This window comes from Trachurus japonicus, chromosome 18, assembly GCF_045865225.1.
Source record: "Trachurus japonicus isolate A0001 chromosome 18, Traja_1.0".
Classification (NCBI taxonomy): Eukaryota; Metazoa; Chordata; class Actinopteri; order Carangiformes; family Carangidae; genus Trachurus; species Trachurus japonicus.
Window position 1 is genome coordinate 26,347,366 of NC_140924.1, and position 18,212 is coordinate 26,365,577.

General features: G+C 44.1%; 1 protein-coding gene across 2 annotated transcripts in view; it reads right to left on the bottom strand.

The window, feature by feature from the left end:
- Nucleotides 1-5,691: 5,691 nt before the first annotated feature.
- Nucleotides 5,692-18,212, bottom strand: part of tmem102 (transmembrane protein 102) — a 32,300-nt gene continuing 19,779 nt past the window's right edge. For both annotated transcript variants that reach the window (XM_085806190.1, XM_085806189.1), the window contains exons 3-6: nucleotides 16,082-16,420; nucleotides 12,489-12,682; nucleotides 11,153-11,365; nucleotides 5,692-10,435 (exon numbers count right to left, since the gene is read on the bottom strand). In XM_085806190.1, the coding sequence (XP_085662316.1) occupies nucleotides 9,833-10,435; nucleotides 11,153-11,365; nucleotides 12,489-12,682; nucleotides 16,082-16,420 (1,349 nt within the window). In that variant the 3' untranslated portion in view covers nucleotides 5,692-9,832. The remainder of the gene's footprint in view (nucleotides 10,436-11,152; nucleotides 11,366-12,488; nucleotides 12,683-16,081; nucleotides 16,421-18,212) is intronic.

An 18,212-nucleotide genomic window follows, 5' to 3' on the forward strand; every position in this document is an offset into this window, starting at 1 on the left:
CTCTCCTCTCCTGGTTGTCCTCTTTCTCTCTCTCCCCCCCCTGCAAACTCTTAATACACGTGATTCAGTAATGGAGATTAATGCACACTGGCATCGGAACAAATTTCACACACACACACACACACACATACACATACACAAAGCCAGAGCGAGTGTGGACATAAAACGTGGTATGTGTGGAGGGGTGTCCTGAGTGGACGGAATCGAGGACAGAGATGAAAGATAGACTGGATTCAGGGACAGGGAAGTGCTGCACTGACCAATCACCAGGACCTATAGCAGGGATTTAAACCACACACACACACACACACACACACTCACGCACACTCCAAAAAGTGTGAAGTCCATCAGGTAAGTGAGGCAGTAAAGAGGTTGCAACACCCAGCTAAACGTGTCTAGGTCAAGGTTATGGATTTATGATAGCTCCACTGAGCATTGTGGGATATTTTTCGGACTCTGTCAATACATTAGTGGCACGCACACACATACACACACACACACACACACACACACACACACACACACACACACACACACACACACACACACACACACACACACACACACACACACACACACACACACACACACACACACACACACACACACACTAACAGTATTCAGTGCCAGTGGGCCATTGTAAACTCACCCTGTCATCCTAGTCACATGCTGCATTAATGAAGTGCTTCTGTGTGTGCTGGTATCTGACCACCACCGTGTGTGTGTGTGTGTGTACTTGTACAGCTACTGTATACATGTGAGGACCAGTTTGAGTTTTAAAGGGATAGTTCAACATTTTGACAAATTGGCCCATTGCCATAATCCCTATAGTCATAGCAGTAGGTTCGTTACCTTTAATTGTCGGTGCAAGCTATTTTTAGAACGGCGGAGCAGAGCCGTGAGCTGCTCAGAGCTACGCTACGGAGGCTAATGGGATTTCTTGGTTTCCCTCATCAAACAGAGTTGTTTTCGAGGTGATGCAAAACCGCTGATGCTCGTTCCCGTTGGGAGCAATTCTTCGGCAAGCAGTCTCTGTTTTGCCTCGAAAACAACTCTGTCTCGTAACGTTCCGTTATTATCTCATAGCGTGGTGAATGTGCAGGTCACAACTTATCCACCAGAGCGTTTTGGAGTTGTGTATTTGATGAGTTTGATGAGGGAAACCAAGAAATCCCATGACCCTTAATAGCGTAGCTCTGAGCAGCTCACGGCTCTGCTCCGCCGTTCTAAAAATAGCTTGCACTGACAAATAAAGGTAACGATCCTACTCGTAAAACTATAGGGATTATGGCAATGGGCTAATTTGCCAAAATGTTGAACTAACCCTTTAAGTTGGGTTAAGAGTAATGGTTAAGGTTAGGCATTGGTTTTGGATGGTTAAAGTTAGGGTAAGGTGCAAGGGAAAACATTATGTCAATGAGTGTCCTCACAAAGATAGCCATACAATTATGTGTGTGTGTGTGTGTGTGTGTGTGTTTGTGTGTGTGTGTGTGTGTGTGTCAGGTGAACACACGTCCCTGCTCAGCCCCAGATTCTCAGTAACAGACAGACAGCCCTCTGCTATGGAGTTACAGCCTGGCCTCGTTCACACCAACACACATAACTTTAGAGCCACACACACACACACACACACACACAAGCAGCCTGGGGGCTGAGGTTACAGTGGCCTATTTAGGAGGGAGATTATAGGTCAGTTACTGGCAAGATGAGACACCATGATGGTGAGGACACACTCAACATGCAGGTAGAGGACAGGACATGAGCAGCAGAGGAACCAGTCCACAGACATGCTGCTGATGTTGGAGCTCAAATCAGATACTTCAGTCAGTCCACTCCCAAATCAATCACTACTGCTGAGTGACGGTCGCTACACGTGATCAGGAATACATATAGCTAAGATGTCACACACCATTGAGGGTAAACACAAAACAGTCATGTGAACATTATTCCAGAAGTTCTGGTCTTTGTTTATTGTTCTCTCAAGCAATTTTCAGTCTGGCCTTCAGGTTTCTCTTAAAGAGCAAAGATTTCCTCCTTGTTTCTGTCAGCATCTTGTGGTCTTGCTCTTGGGGTGAACTTGCTCAGAAGGCCAGACCTGGACATGTTAGCAGGTGTTTTGAACGTCCTCCATTTGTAGACTATTTTCCAGACAGTGGAATCGATTTTTAAATAGTTTTGAGATCTGTTTAAATACCTTACCGGACTCAAACTGCTACGATCTTCGTTCTGAAGGCCTCAGACAGCTCTTTCAAACTGACCATGGTGTTGACCCTCACTTGAACAGTCAGGAACACACTATGTCCCCAAAAATCACTAAATGCTCCATTATATTCACCAGCCAGAGCCTAACTGTGGCTGTCTCCTGGAGTGGGTTTTCACAGCCATATCAAAGTTTTGTGGTACTCAAGACCGGCCTTAAGACCACATTTTCAAGGTTTTGCTCTTGTGGTCTTGGTCGAGCTGGATTCCGGATTCCACTCAAGACCACAGCTGCAGTGACATCTTTTTTTTTTTTTTTTTTTACCACAAATGTCTCTCACTTTAGTATATCCATATAATTCAATCACTCTAAGATACATAAAATAGTTCTACTATCTGCTTGTGTAACCATCTGAAAAACACATGACACATGTCAACAGATGCAGACTTCAGCAGGTTCGGTACTGTGTTCTTCTGTTCAATCCAAACTTTGTTTCAGTTAAATATGGTTTAGAATTTCTATGAAATTAAAGCAGAAGTAAGTGATATATTTGTGTTAATATAAGTCTTAAATAGTTATATCTTCCGACAGCAATCACTTATATAGAGTGTTTGGACTGAAACACGGGTCTGTCAGTCACTCTGCTCTGCTCTGAGCCGAGGAGAAAACATTTATCGTATCCTACAGTTTTTATCCAATGAGGAGAGAGAACGGCATGCAGGGCTGTGTGTGCAGCCAAGGAACGCCGTGAATGTGGCGACGTAGGGACGAGGACTGTTATGGTGCGTTCAAGGAAACTCGTAACTCGTGTTTTTCCGACCTGTGAAGTCGTACCAGTTCGATCTGGTACGAGTTCACGGGTCGGAAGTTACGAGTGGCCGTTATAGTGACTTTCACAGGTAAAACAGGTCGGAAAAACACGAGTGGGTTGCCTGGAACGCTACAAAGTCGTAAGTTGTGACTTGAAGCTGTAATTTACGGTTTCAAAAGCCTGCCTGGAACGCAGCATTAGCCAAAACGACCGGATCGCTTACTTCTGCTTTAACTTTTTTTAGTTTTTAGCAAAGGAATAATGTTAATATCAAGCCACATGATTATTATGAGTACCGGTACTGAATACAGTAATGGTCTTGAAAGTGGTCTTGACTTGGTCTGAGGTTAATTTAGGTGGTCTTGACCACAACACTACTTGTCTATGAAAACAGGCGCCAAAAGCAGCCAAAAACAACTCTCAAGTAAAGGAAGACTCCAACAACAACAGCAGCTACGCAGCATCTTCTGGGAAGCATGAATGTAAATGTACATGTCATCAGTTGAGAAGTCTCAATCCGGATTATAGGACATTCAACAGGACTGACCGGGCACTTGTAGACATAAAAATCTGAAAATCCTCCTTCATAATTACCAAGCAGAAAATGTCAATGAAAAAGCAATTAAACCAAACATAAAACAAAGACCCAGAGTAAGATGACTAAGGCTAAAATGTATAATAGAGAATCTCAAACTCCAGTGACATGATGCAGGTCTGTCAGTCTGTCTCATTCAGGAGGTCAGAGCGCACACCGTCACATCTGTGAGTCACACAATCCAGCAGATTCCTCGCTCCATAATTTGCCTAATAGACGTCAACAGATTGCTGCTGTCAGTGTGCGTTCGTGGTCTGGATTGATGGGAAATGATACGGTGTGTGTTTGTGGCAAAAACATCTGTGCCATCATCACAGAACTAATGACAGATAATGGCTAAATATTTCTAAAATGTCAGGGATCGCCTGGGGACACCACTAATTTATCCCCAGTTACTCCTGTTTGGTCCAAGTGAAAGCTCGTCCTCTGCATCTGTACAGTGTTTAAACTTCTGACAAATACTAACACGTACTGGCTGGTTGAAGAAGTGACATTCAGGACATCTAGGGCTCCAAAATGTTGAAGAGTGTTGAAGAGTGAGTGTTCAGGAAGAAAGAGAAGGACGTCCCTGCTCTGATTCAGGAGCGTTCAGGAGCTTGTTGCAGCACCAGGGAAGGAGCAAGAGGCTGAGGGCTGAGTTCAAGTGGATGGTGCAGACACTGAAGTCAGTGTGAAGGCAGCACCGGTGGCTGGATGTGATTCCGGTGGCCGTTTGTAGGTCGGTGAGCAGCAGAGTGACGTGTGACCTTTCAGGCTGCTTCACTCCAGACGTCTGGGAGTGTTTTGTCTTTTGAATTTAGACTCAATCATTTATGAATCATCACTGACTCAAGTCCACAAACAATGAGCATCATATTGTATAATTACACAAAGGAAGAAACACTACGAAGATTATATTTACTTACTTTTTTGTATCTGTAGATATCTGTAAATACCTTCAAGTGAGAATAGCTCTGTGCAGCTCGACAGCAATAATCCTGGCTGCTAAAACACACACATCATGTACAGTACATGTACATGAATACAGTGTCCTTGAAGGTACTTGTTAGTATTATGCATGTAGTCATAGAGTCCCACTAACACATATCAAACTCAAGGCCTGGGCTCCAGATCCAGCCTGAGATATAATTTTACATGGCCCGCGAGAAAATGTCATATTTCTATTATTAATGGCCTGCCGGTATAGCGCTAACACTACTCACACTACAAATCCCATAATACACCCCAACATGACCAAGCAATAGATCGGCAAGTGCCAAGTCCTATCATGGACATAGGAGAGAGGACCAGGCTAAATACTTGTGTTTTGTTCTGTTTTGTTTTTTTGAATCACATTCAGTTTTCACCAGCTTGTTCATATCTGATATATTCTTGTTTTGTTTAAATGCTCCGTTAATGTAAACAGTTATTTTTAGTTTCATTAATTATATTTTTGTTTAATTTTAATTTTATTATGAAAATTTACAGCATGCTGGTGGTTCAAATTCATATTTCTGATTTAAACAATGCCAGTTTTAGTCTGTCCATACTGTTTAGCCCATGGCACACTTGGTGTTTTACATTTTGGCCCCTTGTGTGATTGAGTTTGACACCCTCCTCTAACATGTCAACAAGATGTGATGTCAAGTAAAAGTCTTCTGACTCCAGAGCCTGACTCATGACCTTTCTGGAGGAGAGAAGAGCTTCCATTGTTTCACATTATACAAACACGACCATATTTACACACATCAATGGACGTTTCTTTACAACACAGAACAAGAGGTCTGTGAGTCAAACAAATTTAACCATAAATATCATTAATGTTCCGGCACAGCCTTAACAATATGTAAAAACTATTTGTGGACTGAGACTCACCGTGTCTGTGTTTTGATACTCGCAGCATCTGTCGGTCTAACATCCGCCTCATGTGAAGCAGCTGCAGCACAAACACTGTCCTGTAGCGCCCTCTGTTGGCTCAAACACGTGTTGCACATCACATTAAACCAGGTCCACCGGCCGACTGAGAATCTGTGATACAACACTTACAGAGAGGGAGAAAAAAAAACATACTGCAGACATGACAAAAGCATTTCCACACACTTATAATTTGAAATGTAGTGATTTAATTCATGCTAAAGCTTGATCATTATAAACCCCCAGAAAAGAACAGTAATAAATACAGCAAATCAGTCGTGATACAGAGATAGAACAATTTGCACTTGTTATTAAAAAAAAAAAAAAACTCAAGTATTAAAGAGATATGAAATTCAATTTCTCAGACTGTGGAGTGATTCAGTAGCAGTTCACCTCAGCACTTGAATACATCTGTTGATGAGGATGAGCAGTTAGAAATAGAGTGGATACATTCATTGCATTTAGTCAGTTAATTATCCACAGCAGTTGAATGAATCATCAGAAGTTTCAGCACAAAAAAACAAACAAAAAACACAATAATCATAAATTAGAGTAGCACAGAGTGGAGAATGATGCCCGGGAGTGTCGTCTGTGTTTCATGCAATCCCTGGACAGCAGAGAGTACAACCCCCCACCCCCTCTTGTTTCACAACCACAGTAAATCTACACTGAAGTACAATTAGGAGCAGGAGCTGTGAGTGACGGGCCTTTTTTCCACCGGAGGGGTTGGATTGCATATCTAATATTCTGACACCATTGTAAAATACAACAAGTGATGCTCTCCACAAAGATTCCATGTGTACAATTCAAGAAAAAACAGTTGATTGTTTCCCCCCCCCGTGTCCTGTAATCTCTAACCAGGCCCGTTAAGGTACAAAGGGAGACACACACACACACACACACACACACACACACACACACCACTCTACAGTAAAAGGTACCTTTGCATTCGCTGTACTCTCCTTTATATAAATGCTTTTTTATGACTTTTTAAAAACTTGGGAGAAACAATCGGGCCCGTCTCATACAAAGTGCCGAAAACACACACACCTCTGCTTAGACATTCTGTTCCACCTCAGCATCGCACTTTGGTTTTTTCCCTCCGATTCTATCCACACACACACACACACACACACACACACTCACTCTCGTACGCACACATACACACACACACACCAGCGGTTCTTAAAAAAAATTCATTCAGTAGTACGAGCGTGAAATTTGATTCAGAGCTGACAAGTAGCTTAAAAATCACCACCGACCGACTCCCACCACCTTTATATTCATGTAAACTGCACTGTAACTGATGTGTGTGCTTGTAACATCCTGTTCTGTTTAGTGCTGGGTAATAAACCTTCATTTAATCCAGGATTTTACCCTTCGCTTTGTTTGCAGGTAGTGTTTAGACAAGTGTACGTCTCTAATTCATTAAGATAAAACAAGTCCAAGTCGTGTTAAGTAGAGGGGAGAGGATGACTGTGTCTGTCTGGTTGTCCTTGTTGTTGCCACGGCACCGCCGCTTCCTGGCTGTACAGCTTGTAATCAAATCAGCTGAGTGGCACTGGAGCAACGTGTTTTGCTAACAGTGTAAACATAAGGCTGGAGTGGTACCAAGCTTTTCTGCGGCTCTAGACCTTCAGTCGGCGAAGACGGGGAAATGCCAACCGTCTGTGGAGAAATGTAGATGGGATAAGAGAGGAAGAAAAGGATAAGGGAGGAGGAAAAAAAGCTGTGAGATAGAGAGAGAAACTGGAGAAAGAGAGAAAGCAGTTGAGAAAAAGAAAAAAAGGAAATAGGCAGAGAGAAGCAGCAACAGATCCAAAGAGAGGCAGCTGTCCAGGCCCCGCAAGGCCCCTGTCCTCCCACTTCAAATCTCTTCAAAAGGACCAGAGGACCCATCTCCCCCCCCCCCCCCCCGTGGACAGCTTCCGTCTGCTGAGAGACGATATGGCCCAGTGACTAACACACACCCACTGAGGGGATAATTCAGCGGGCAGCATCTGGGCGTCTGTGTGTGTCCTGCTGCATGGTTCGTCACTCGGTGAGTACACAGCCACGCACACACACTTGCAAACACGCGCACGCACACGGAGCTCATTAAAAAAGACCAACCAAGCAGAGGAGACGGGGGGACAATTATCAGAATCAGTCAAGTCAAAACCAGCCTCCAAGAAAATCAAATGAGACACACAAAACTCCTAACTGTCCTCCATGGAAACTTAATACACACACACGCCATGTGCAACATGTTGGACGTACTGGAGCCTCTGTGGGATGTTTTAGTACCTCGACTAAGTCGTGACGACGGAGGATAATCAGAACAGAAAGCCCCCGGCTCAGCAGCGACCCTCTACCTGTCTTTTTTTTGTACAATTAGGACCTTTTTTTTCTTCTTACTTGACATTACTCTGCTGCTAATTTCCTTCCTCACATCTCTGTGCTCAGCGTTTGAAACGGTCTAAATCCCTCATTAAGCCGGCCACAAGACAAGCTGTCAGCTCAGGTACCCAAACCAAACCAAGAAGCCAAACTTGAAGTTTTTAAGGACTGCAGTATTAACCAGTTTAATTCATTTACCTCCTCGCCCTCTCTTCAGTCTCAACCTGTGTCCAAGGCCCGGTCACACCACTAAGTGCTGCTGTGTGAAATTCAGGATGGAGTGAATAGAGCAACAGCAATATGGACACACTGTCAGAAAGCTCTAACAATGCTGATTAAGGCTTGTTTATTGGTATTCACTTAACTATCATATGATAAAATAGAAGCATCAAGTGAAATCAGGTCATATTTGGCTTTTTTTTATGAAAAGGATTGAAAAAAGCTATTTAAATTTGTTGCCAGTTAGTTATTATTAAGTTAATAGACAACTAGCTGTGGTAGTACTCTACTACTGTAGCTGTCCAGTAGACCAGGACAGGCTAGGATCAGGCAGTCAAAAGAGCTGAGTTACTCCCCCAGGTGTTTTACCCTCAGGACTCTACATGTGTCAACACTGAGTAAAAAAAAACTGTGATAACTGTCAGTCAGAAAGCTAATTAGCTCTGTGTCTAAGTCCACATAGTATTTTCAAGGGACACATGTGCACTCTTGACTCCTGTGTCATAACTTCAAACCATCTTGTGTGGAGCAGATGACTGGACGATGCAGAGGCTAATGAGCTACAACAGCCTTTCTCAAATGTCAGTGACGTTGGTCGACGTGATCGATTTGAGCTCATGTACTTATCTAGATAATGTGCAAATCCACTCGTCACGCCGAGTTGGTTGGAATGAACCGATTTTTCCGCTAAATTTCACTCTGCAACATGTGAATGTGACCGGGGCCTCCGGAGGGGGAAAAGGTACATGAACACTCTGACCATGAGTTGTCAACACAAGATGTCAGGGATGTTGAAGATGCATGTTCAAACATAGCTCTTTGGTACATTCAATTACCTAATGAAATGTAAGCGGCTCTGATAGATAGATAGATATATAGTTAAAGACCTTAGAATGGAATCATATACATTAAAAAATGATAAGTAGTATGAATAGTGAATACCTGAGAAAGACTAAAAATAAGTGTAAAAAGATGCCAGAAATTGAGGCTTGGGGGGTCAAAGGAAAAAAAAAAAAAAAAGCTAAACTGTAGTTGAAAGAGAGAAGGAGACTCTTTGTTGAAAGACTCGGTGGTTCTCCTCACAACATTACATTCAGTTACATCAGCCACACCTTGTTTTTCCGTAACTAACTCAGCCATCGCCCACTCTGATCCAAAATAAAAAGGGTAGAAACGCAGCAATCAAGGCGCTTTTCTCCCTCCGCCTTTACAAAGTGTTAAGTAATATGTGAAATGTACACATACATATATATATATATATACACACACACACACACACGCACACTTTCTGTGTTGATCTCCATTGGACTCGTTTCACACGACTGAAGCCGGTTCTAGTCTTTGTAGCACCAGCTGATAAGTCTCGTTAAGGCCGGCTCGTTAGGAGAGGGCCGTCTCCGTGGCAGCAGCTCGGTGACGTCACGTCTGTTGTGCGACGTCCGTCCGCTGAACTGGACGTCATCTGTCAGTAGTAGGACACGTGTGTTGTTGTTTTGTTTAGTTTTTTTTTGGTTTTGAAGGGTCAGTGGAGCAGCATGGCTTGGTGCAGCCTCAGGGTGGTGGACAGGAGTGTGCTCGGTCTCAGGCCAGATGTGCTCTGGAGAAAAAAAACACCTGCCAGGGGTTTCAGTCTCCATCATCTCCGATGCGACGCCTCAGAGAGTTTTCCGGAGTGTGTTTGAAAGATAAAACACACGCGCACATTTCCACGCGTCTTCCCGGCGGCGCGGCAGCCTCAGTAGAACTTGTCGTCGATGCGGAAGTGCGGCCTGGTGACGTCGTCGGGGTTCAGGAAGACGGATATGGATTTCCCGGGGTTCTCCGTGACCAGCTGCTGCAGCCGCTGCGCCAGCTTGTCCTCCGAAGGCGAGATGATGCCGTTGGACGGGTGGTGTCCCGGGGAGCCGTGGCCGTTGGTGCTGCCGCCCGTCAGCTCCTTCTTCAGCTGGCCCGCCTGCTGGGCCTGGTCCAGGGCCGCGCGCAGGTGCTCGCTGGGGTCCGAGCGCACGTGGGCCAGCTTCCTGGCCACCAGCAGCGCCTGGCCGTCCGTCAGGTGCTCCAGCATGTTGCACTGAGGCAGGAAGTAGTTTGGGCAGTTTTTACCCAGGATGCAATGAGCCAGATCGTCGAGGAGACCCAGGAGGAGGCGACCGGGGGTGTCGGCGTCGGAGCAGGACAGGTAGGCGGCGGGGAGCCGGTCACAGGCCCAGAAGAGGAGGGTACGGAGGTGGTAGAGGCTGAGGCCGGTGCGAGGACGAGCCAGGATACGAGACAACACGGCCTTGGCTGCTTGGAAAGCCTGAGCCATGGGGAAGGGGATGCACTTCTTCAGCTGGACCTGGTGATAACAGACAGAGACGAGCAAGAAGCAGGATTAAAGACACTGCGGTTAAAGGGATAGTTCAACATTTTGGCAAATTGGCCCATTGCCATAATCCCTATAGTCTTAGGAGTAGTTTCGTTACCTTTTAATTGTTGGTGCAAGCTATTTTTGGAACGGCGGAGCAGAGCCACGAGCTGCTTGGTTTCCCTCATCAAACTCATCAAATACAGAATCCAACAACTCCAAAACGCTCTGGTGGACAAGTTGTGACCTGCACATTCACCACGCTATGAGATAATGGAACCCTACGAGAGTTGTTTTCGATGCAAATGCAGAGACTACTTGCTGTAAAACCCGGACAGGACACGACAGTTGTTTGTTTGTGTATTTGATGAGTTTGATGAGGGAAACCAAGAAATCCCATGAGCCTCCGTAGCGTAGCTCTGAGCTCTGCTCCACTGTTCCAAAAATAGCCGGCAATTAAAGGTAACGAACCTACTCCTAAAACTATAGGGATAATACCAATGGGCCAATTTGCCAAAATGTTGAACTATCCCTTTAACTTAATAGGAAAAATCAATAGAGAGGAAGGGTGTACTGTAAAAGGGAGAAAGAGTGCAATGAAATACAGAAAGAAAACCAGACAGGATCATCCCACTGATGCTTTAAACCTATTTCAAGGTGGCTCCAGAGATGACACGCTAAATAAATTACATCGTCCAATCCCCTCACCTCGCTGCGTGAGAACGCCAGCCTCCACTCCCTGTCGGGCCGGCCACCCAGCGGGGAGCAGCAGGGCAGCAGATAGAAGCCAGATATGGCCTCCTCCTCTGTGATTTTACCGTCCCAAAAGTGGTTGGCAGTCAGCCAGCCCTGGGCCACAGCAGGCCAGCCCCGGAACGACACCACAGGCAGCAGGTCGTACAGCACGCGGCTGGAGCCCGCCTGCACGGGCCACACAGTGTAGAGGGTTAGAGTGCTACTGGCTTTCTACTGCTCTTAGAAACATTGTTGCTGCTTTCTTGAGAATTATTTTAACATTTGACAACAATCTGCGTCAATACAGAGTTCACTTACAGATCCTCAATAAATTAGAATATCATGGAAAAGTTCATTTATTTCAGTAGTTCAATACAAACAGTGAAACTCATTATCAGTGTTGGGCACGTTACTTTTAAAAAGTAATTAGTTATAGTTACTTACTAGTAACTAGGTTACTACATTATAAAAGTAACAAATTACTAGGAAAAGTAACTATTGCGTTACATTTTTACAAATATGTCAAATTACTTGGACTCGCCCCCCTAACAATAAGCCTAACGAGTGTCGGGAAAAAAGCTGTTTATCTGGAACTAACCAGCTCACTCAGTATTCTTCCGCACAGGCAGGCTCCACGACACGCTGTATCACTCCGCCCATCAGCTGTCTGGATCAGAAGCGTGTGCAAAAGGCGGAGTGATGCAGCGCGTCACTGAGCCTGCATGTGTGGAGGAATACTGAGTGAGTTAGTTATTTCCAGATAAACAGCTTTTTACCGACTAATTGATGTGTATGTGTATATAACGTACAGTTAAGCGGGTGTATTATTTTGAGTCAAGTAACGGCGCATTTTATTGTCAGTAACAGTAACAGCGTTAACAGGGGAAACAGTAACTTTTTTGATCGTTACTGGAAAAAGTAGCGCCGTTAGTAAGGTCGTCATTTTATAACGCTGTTATTCCCATCACTGTATATTATACAGACTCATTACACACACACATACTGAAATATTTAATGTCTTTATTTTCTTTAATTGTAATGATTATGGCTTACATTTAATGAAAACCCAAAATTCAGTATCTCAAAAAATGTGAATACATTGAAAAAGTTCACTATTGTAACCTAATGGTGTCTCACTCTAATCAGCTGATTAACTCCAAACACCTTCAAAGGTTCCTGAGCCATTACGGTCTCTTAGTCTGGTTCAGTAGCTCCACTATCATGACCTCCATCATATTCTCATTTACTGAGATGCGCCTGTACTTGATCTATCATGACTTAATGGGAACCACCGTCACCTAATGCGTACCTGGAGGATGATGGTAGTTAGGGGTCCGTTCCTCTCCAAGCGGTCCGGGGTGGGGATGCCTCTCTGGGGGCTGCGCCTCAGCTCCTCCACGGCCTCGCTCACCACCCCCCAGAACCAGTCTGTCACCAGGGAGGGAGAGAAGTAGCATCCATCCAGAGACTGAGGGGAGCCCAGGGAGGGGATGGAGCCTTTGCCTGAGGAGGGGGGAGAGGGGAGAGGAGATGTGCATGCTGTGTCTATCCATACAAACAGATTTAGCCAAGTCACCAGCAATAATAGCAGTTTAACTTCTACAGAAAAGTCTTAGGTCCTTCTATAAAACATTGCATTGAAGATCTGGTCCTTACTCTTCAGTCTAGGTTGTTATCAAACTCTAGATTTAAAGGGATAAACTACACTAAGATGTAGCCCAGGGTCAGAGACAGATAATGTGTGTGTTCTCAGTGATAAGGAGATGAGCAGATAATGAACAAATAAAACTAAACTGTGAAGTTGTTCACTTGAACTGCAACAAAAAAGGAAAAGAGTGGGCTTAGTGTTCAGCATGCAAAGCAGTGTGTACTATATTATCATACTTGTATTTAGCTTCAGGTTTGACATATCACCAATATTTCAGAAACTAAATTAATCATGAAAGGTAAAGGGCTGGTCTGAGGCCAGCCTCATTATTCATATGTTAACTATGTCAGTGATCCAAACAGCTTTGCTATATTTTTGTCTGTTTATTTCCATTATGGTAAAAAAAAAAACAATTGCTGTAACTGTTAGGATGTCTGTCCATATTCAACACCTACTGACAACTTGATGAAATCATGGGCCTATTGTAAATGCAGCACCACCTTGGATGTGAAAGTACAGTTTACTATACAGTTACGCAATATTAATTAATTTACTACTGTATAAAATAGGCAGCATCAGGCTGCAGCTTCATTTAGTTCCCGTTTTGGGCATGGATGTAGGATATATGGGATAAAATATGCTGGGGAAGTTAATTTGAGCGTCTGTTCCATCACATTATTGAACAATTAAAACTATATATAGGAAATTTGATATATTAGGAGTTTGAATAGCTTGCTATTGGATAAAAAGATAATTGGAGGGGTCAACAACCAAAAAGGGAACACATAAAATTTCTGTTATTTTTACGTTTAATCCGTAACTCCAGTCATATTATGTTTATTAAATTATTTTTCTTTTGTTTTAATAATGATCATTTTGTTTATGTAATTGTCTTATTTGTAAAGGTGGGTGTTTGTCCTTTGTTTACATGCTTCTCTGTCCGTTTGTTTAGTTTTGTTCTGTTTTTTATGTATTTATGTTTCATTCATTCATTTATTCATTTTGTCAATCAATCATCTTCTGTACCGCTTATCCTCACAAGGGTCGCAAAGGAGCTGGAGCCTCATCTGGACTGGCTTAGGGCGAGAGTCAATCACAGGGCTAACATATACAGACAGACAACCATTCACACCTACAGTATGGGCAATTAGGAGTTGCCAATTAACCTACAGTAGCCTGCATGTCTTTGACCTGTGGGAGGAAGCCGGAGAAGCCGGAGAGAAGAGGCAAACTCCACACAGGTTATTTGTTTTATGTATGTCACTACAGTGACATGGTATAGGAAAAAAAAGGAGTTTGAACTGTTGAAGAACCTAAAAGAAGATGCAGACTGATTAATCTTTGCCTGCAGCCCTCAGACAGACCTCTGGGTGAATGTAGTTTACTAAAGTTGGAGAGAGGAACCAACGCTGTGCTGCAAAGAACAAAAATCTGATTTGAACTCTCAACACCTCTGCCCTCTGTTTAACCTCTCTGTAGCATTTAAGTGACACATGTTCATGCTGTCAGCTAAACCACGCCCTCCTGCTGCCACAAACACACTCAAATCCTGTGGGAAATGTTACGATGCCACCAGGAAATGAATTTTTCCCAATTTGCTGAAAATTAAAGAGATTCATATCAATAAATGTCATTACTTTTTCTCATCTCGGAAGTTTGGAACCCCGCAAGCTCGCGGCAGATTGATGCGGCGGTGCAATCTGGAGGCTGGCGAGTAATCTTGAACTTTTTCGATTGTTGAGTTACACTCATAAATGTTTCAGCGTTTATTTCCTGGGGAGGATTTCTCGTTTCACCTATCTGAGGAGTTATAGGAGCGGGGGGCCTCCGCTGCAGCTCTCCGGGCAAAATTGCTTCACAACATCATGCATCATATTATCTGAGGGAAACATGAACAAAATTCAATCAGCTGTGCTTCTTTCCACCCCTGCGCTGCTACAGCACCTTCACAGCTGTCTATCCCTCTCCTCCTTTCACTCTCATCTCTTCATCTTATTCGCTTCATCTTTCAGTTTGTCACTTTCTTCTTCTTCTTCATCTCTGTGGCTCTTTCTACATCAGTTTGCCTTTGTTCCACCTTTCTCTCATCTTCATGACCAATTTCTCTTTCACTGTTCTTCCTCTGTCATTGCAGTGATCACCTACTTATAGCGCTGGGCGATAAATCGATTTTATTGATTAATTCGAATGTGTAGTTCAGGTCGATTTGTTTTAATGAAAATCGAGTTTCTCTTGAACATCAGCCATAGCTCCCCGCTGGGCTCCCGTAGTTCAGAGTCAGCTCATCCTAGTCTTGTTCCAATCGACTGTTCTTTTTTTCTTGCTGGTGTCATGAAACACACACACGTTTGCTACAGCTGTGCAGTGCAACATCCACTGTGATCTTTCTATTTTTAACTCTTTTTTTACATACAGAGTAGAATTTTGTTCTTAATTTGCTTGCCTGGGTAAATAAAGGTTAAAAAAAAGAAAGAAAAAAAGACCTATGTACGTATGATCTTAATCTACCCTTTTAAGTGGCGTTGTCCTTACAGGTGATTTAACAAGTTTGTTGTTGCAAGTTGGCTATGTGGTTTGCATTTGTGTCACTGTCAGTTTGAAAGTAGTTAAAGGGATAGTTCAACATTTTGACAAATTCGCCATAATCCCTATAGCTTTGAGTGTAGGTTCATTAACTTTAATTGTCGGTGCAAGCTGTTTTTCAATCGGCAGGGCAGAGACGTGAGCTGCTTAGCTAACGCAATGGAGGCGCACAACATTTCCACGTTTCCCTCATCAAACTAAATAAACAATGCAACAACTCCAAAACGCTCTGGTGGACAAGTTGTGACCTGCACATTCACCACGCTATGAGATAATAATGGAACATTAGGAGACTGTGTCGTAATGTTGCATAATTATACGTTATTATTTCATAGTGTGGTGAATGTGCAGGTCACAACTTGTCCATGAGAGCGTTTTGGAGTTGTTGGATTGTGTATTTAGTTTGATGTGGGAAATGTGAAAATACTGTGCAGCTCACATCTCTGCCCCACTGATCTTAAAACAGCTTGCACCGACAATCAAAGGTAACAAACCTTGTAAGACTATAGGGATTATGGGAAGAATTTGCCAAAATGTTGAAATATCCCTTTAAAACTTGTTTTGAACAATTTCTTTGTCATCTTCATTTTAAGTAGGGGGTAAAAAATCTATTTAAATGGTGAAAGATTTTTATTCTGGCCATTCTGCCCAGCCCTACCTACGGTACTTACCCATTTCCCCATCTTCCTCCTCGTCCTCCTCGGCAGGAAGCCCGTTCTCCTCCTGGCAGCAGATGCTCCAGCGCGACAGGATGTTGGAGTCGCACAGGCGGAGGCTGAGCCACGAGTGGCAGGGCGGGGAGTGTCTCATGTCCAGGGTGACGGGCTGGTTGCGGTCGTGGAGCTTCAGGGCGGGGACCAGCAGGGTGAAGTCCAGGTCGAAATCGGCCCCTTTGGCGTAGTCCCCCAGGTCCTCGGGGTTCAGGTCCAACACTCCTTCCCGGGCCCCGCCTGATAGCAGCAGGTACTCGTTGGCCACCGGGAGGCGCTGGTCCACCTTCTGGACCAAGCCTGGAAGAGGGTAAAGGGGGGGTGAGGAGGACAGGTAGAAATCATTCACACTCTGCAAAATATGTATTCACACTTATTTGTGTGTGGAAATGTGTTTCAGCAAATGAGCAGAGGTGTTTTTTTTCCTGCTCACAGATGCACAGACATCATAACCTCTAGAGGACACACACACCAGCTCCTACACAAACACACACAAGAGGACAGGAAGCAGCAGGTTGGACAGAGAGCGGGCCTAGAAAATGTCGGTCTTAGTTTGTTTTGAGAAGGTGCTGCATATATTTATGAGCCTGAGCCACAGCGATATTGATACAAGGAGGAGTGTGAAATTAACAGCCCCCTCAGTGACCACTGGGCTAGACACTAATGATAATTTCAGTGGCTCGCCTACATGTGTGCTCAGCCAAGCTTTCATTTCAGCTTCCAGACCCTCCGCAGCCTCGACAAACACAACACGACTCGGCTGTGATTGACAGGAGGGTTTGTGTCCATTATGGTGAACAGGAAGGTCGGTTGCTTCAGCGCCAAAAGTTCTGGAGATACAGAAATATCACTGAATGGAAGTCTGATGTGCTAAGAAATATGAGCAATACAGACAACAGTCTTGTTATTTTCTGATTATATTTTAGGTATCATTTTCCCAAGTGCTGAAAAGCCTTCCTCGCCCTCCTCTGCACGGTTTATATGAGAGAAACTTGCCTCCAAATCCCTTTATGTCTCCTCAGCTGTGTTGTAAACTTCCCAGGCTCTGGGCCCATGGGAGCCGCAGCACTGGAGTCAAGTAAATCATGTTTTTTTTACAGCTTAAGAGAGCAACTGAGAAAAGAGCTGATCCTAAAGCCAAACCTGTGCTGGTTTGCAGAGCTAACAGCTAGCTGCTACAGGTCAAAGGTAAAAAAAAAAAGCTCTGGCACTTGAAAACCCTTCACAGGGGACGAGATTGTGAGAGCTTGAGCCTGAGTGTTTATCCCCTCCAGGGCAAGTTAAGTGGCAGCAGAAAGCTGGAACAGAGGGTAGAAGAGGTGGTGGTGGTGGTGGTGGGGGCATCAGACCGAGCCGGCAGGGCCACGGCCGAGGGTTCAAAGCTCCTAACATGATTCCTCTCATCCAATTACATGGGCACACAACCTTGGTGGCAGGGTGCCATGTGATGTTTTCATGTGGAGCCATGTGTGAGAGCCCAGATGTGTTTGGATGAGAGGGTGAGTCATGGAGAAAAGGGCAGAGAAAAGGAAAAAGAAACTGATACTGACGAACAGAAAGCCATTCTAGATGCTTTTACTTTCCAAAGTGAAACCATTTTCAATCAAATTACACCTCATTCCCATGATTAGAGCTTAAAGGGATAGTTCAACATTTTGGCAAACTCACCAATTGCCATAATCCCTATAGTCATAGCAGTAGGTTCATTACCTTTACTTGTTGGTGCAAGCTATTTTTCGATCGGCAGGGCAGAGCAGTGAGCTGCTCAGCTAACGCTATGGAGGCATATGGTATTTTCGCCTTTCTCTCATCAAATACACAATCCAACAACTCCAAAACACTCTGGTGGACAAGTTGTTACCTGCACATTCATCACGCTGTGAGATAATGTAACATTACGAGACAGAGTTGTTTTCGAGGCAAATGCATAGCCGGAACCATGAGGGAAACATGATAATACCCTGCAGCTTGCGTCTCTGCCCCGCTGATCTAAAAACAGCTTGCACCGACAATTACAAGTAACAAACCTACTCCTAAAACTATAGAGATTATGAAAATTTGTGAATTTGCCAAAATGTTGAAATATCCGTTT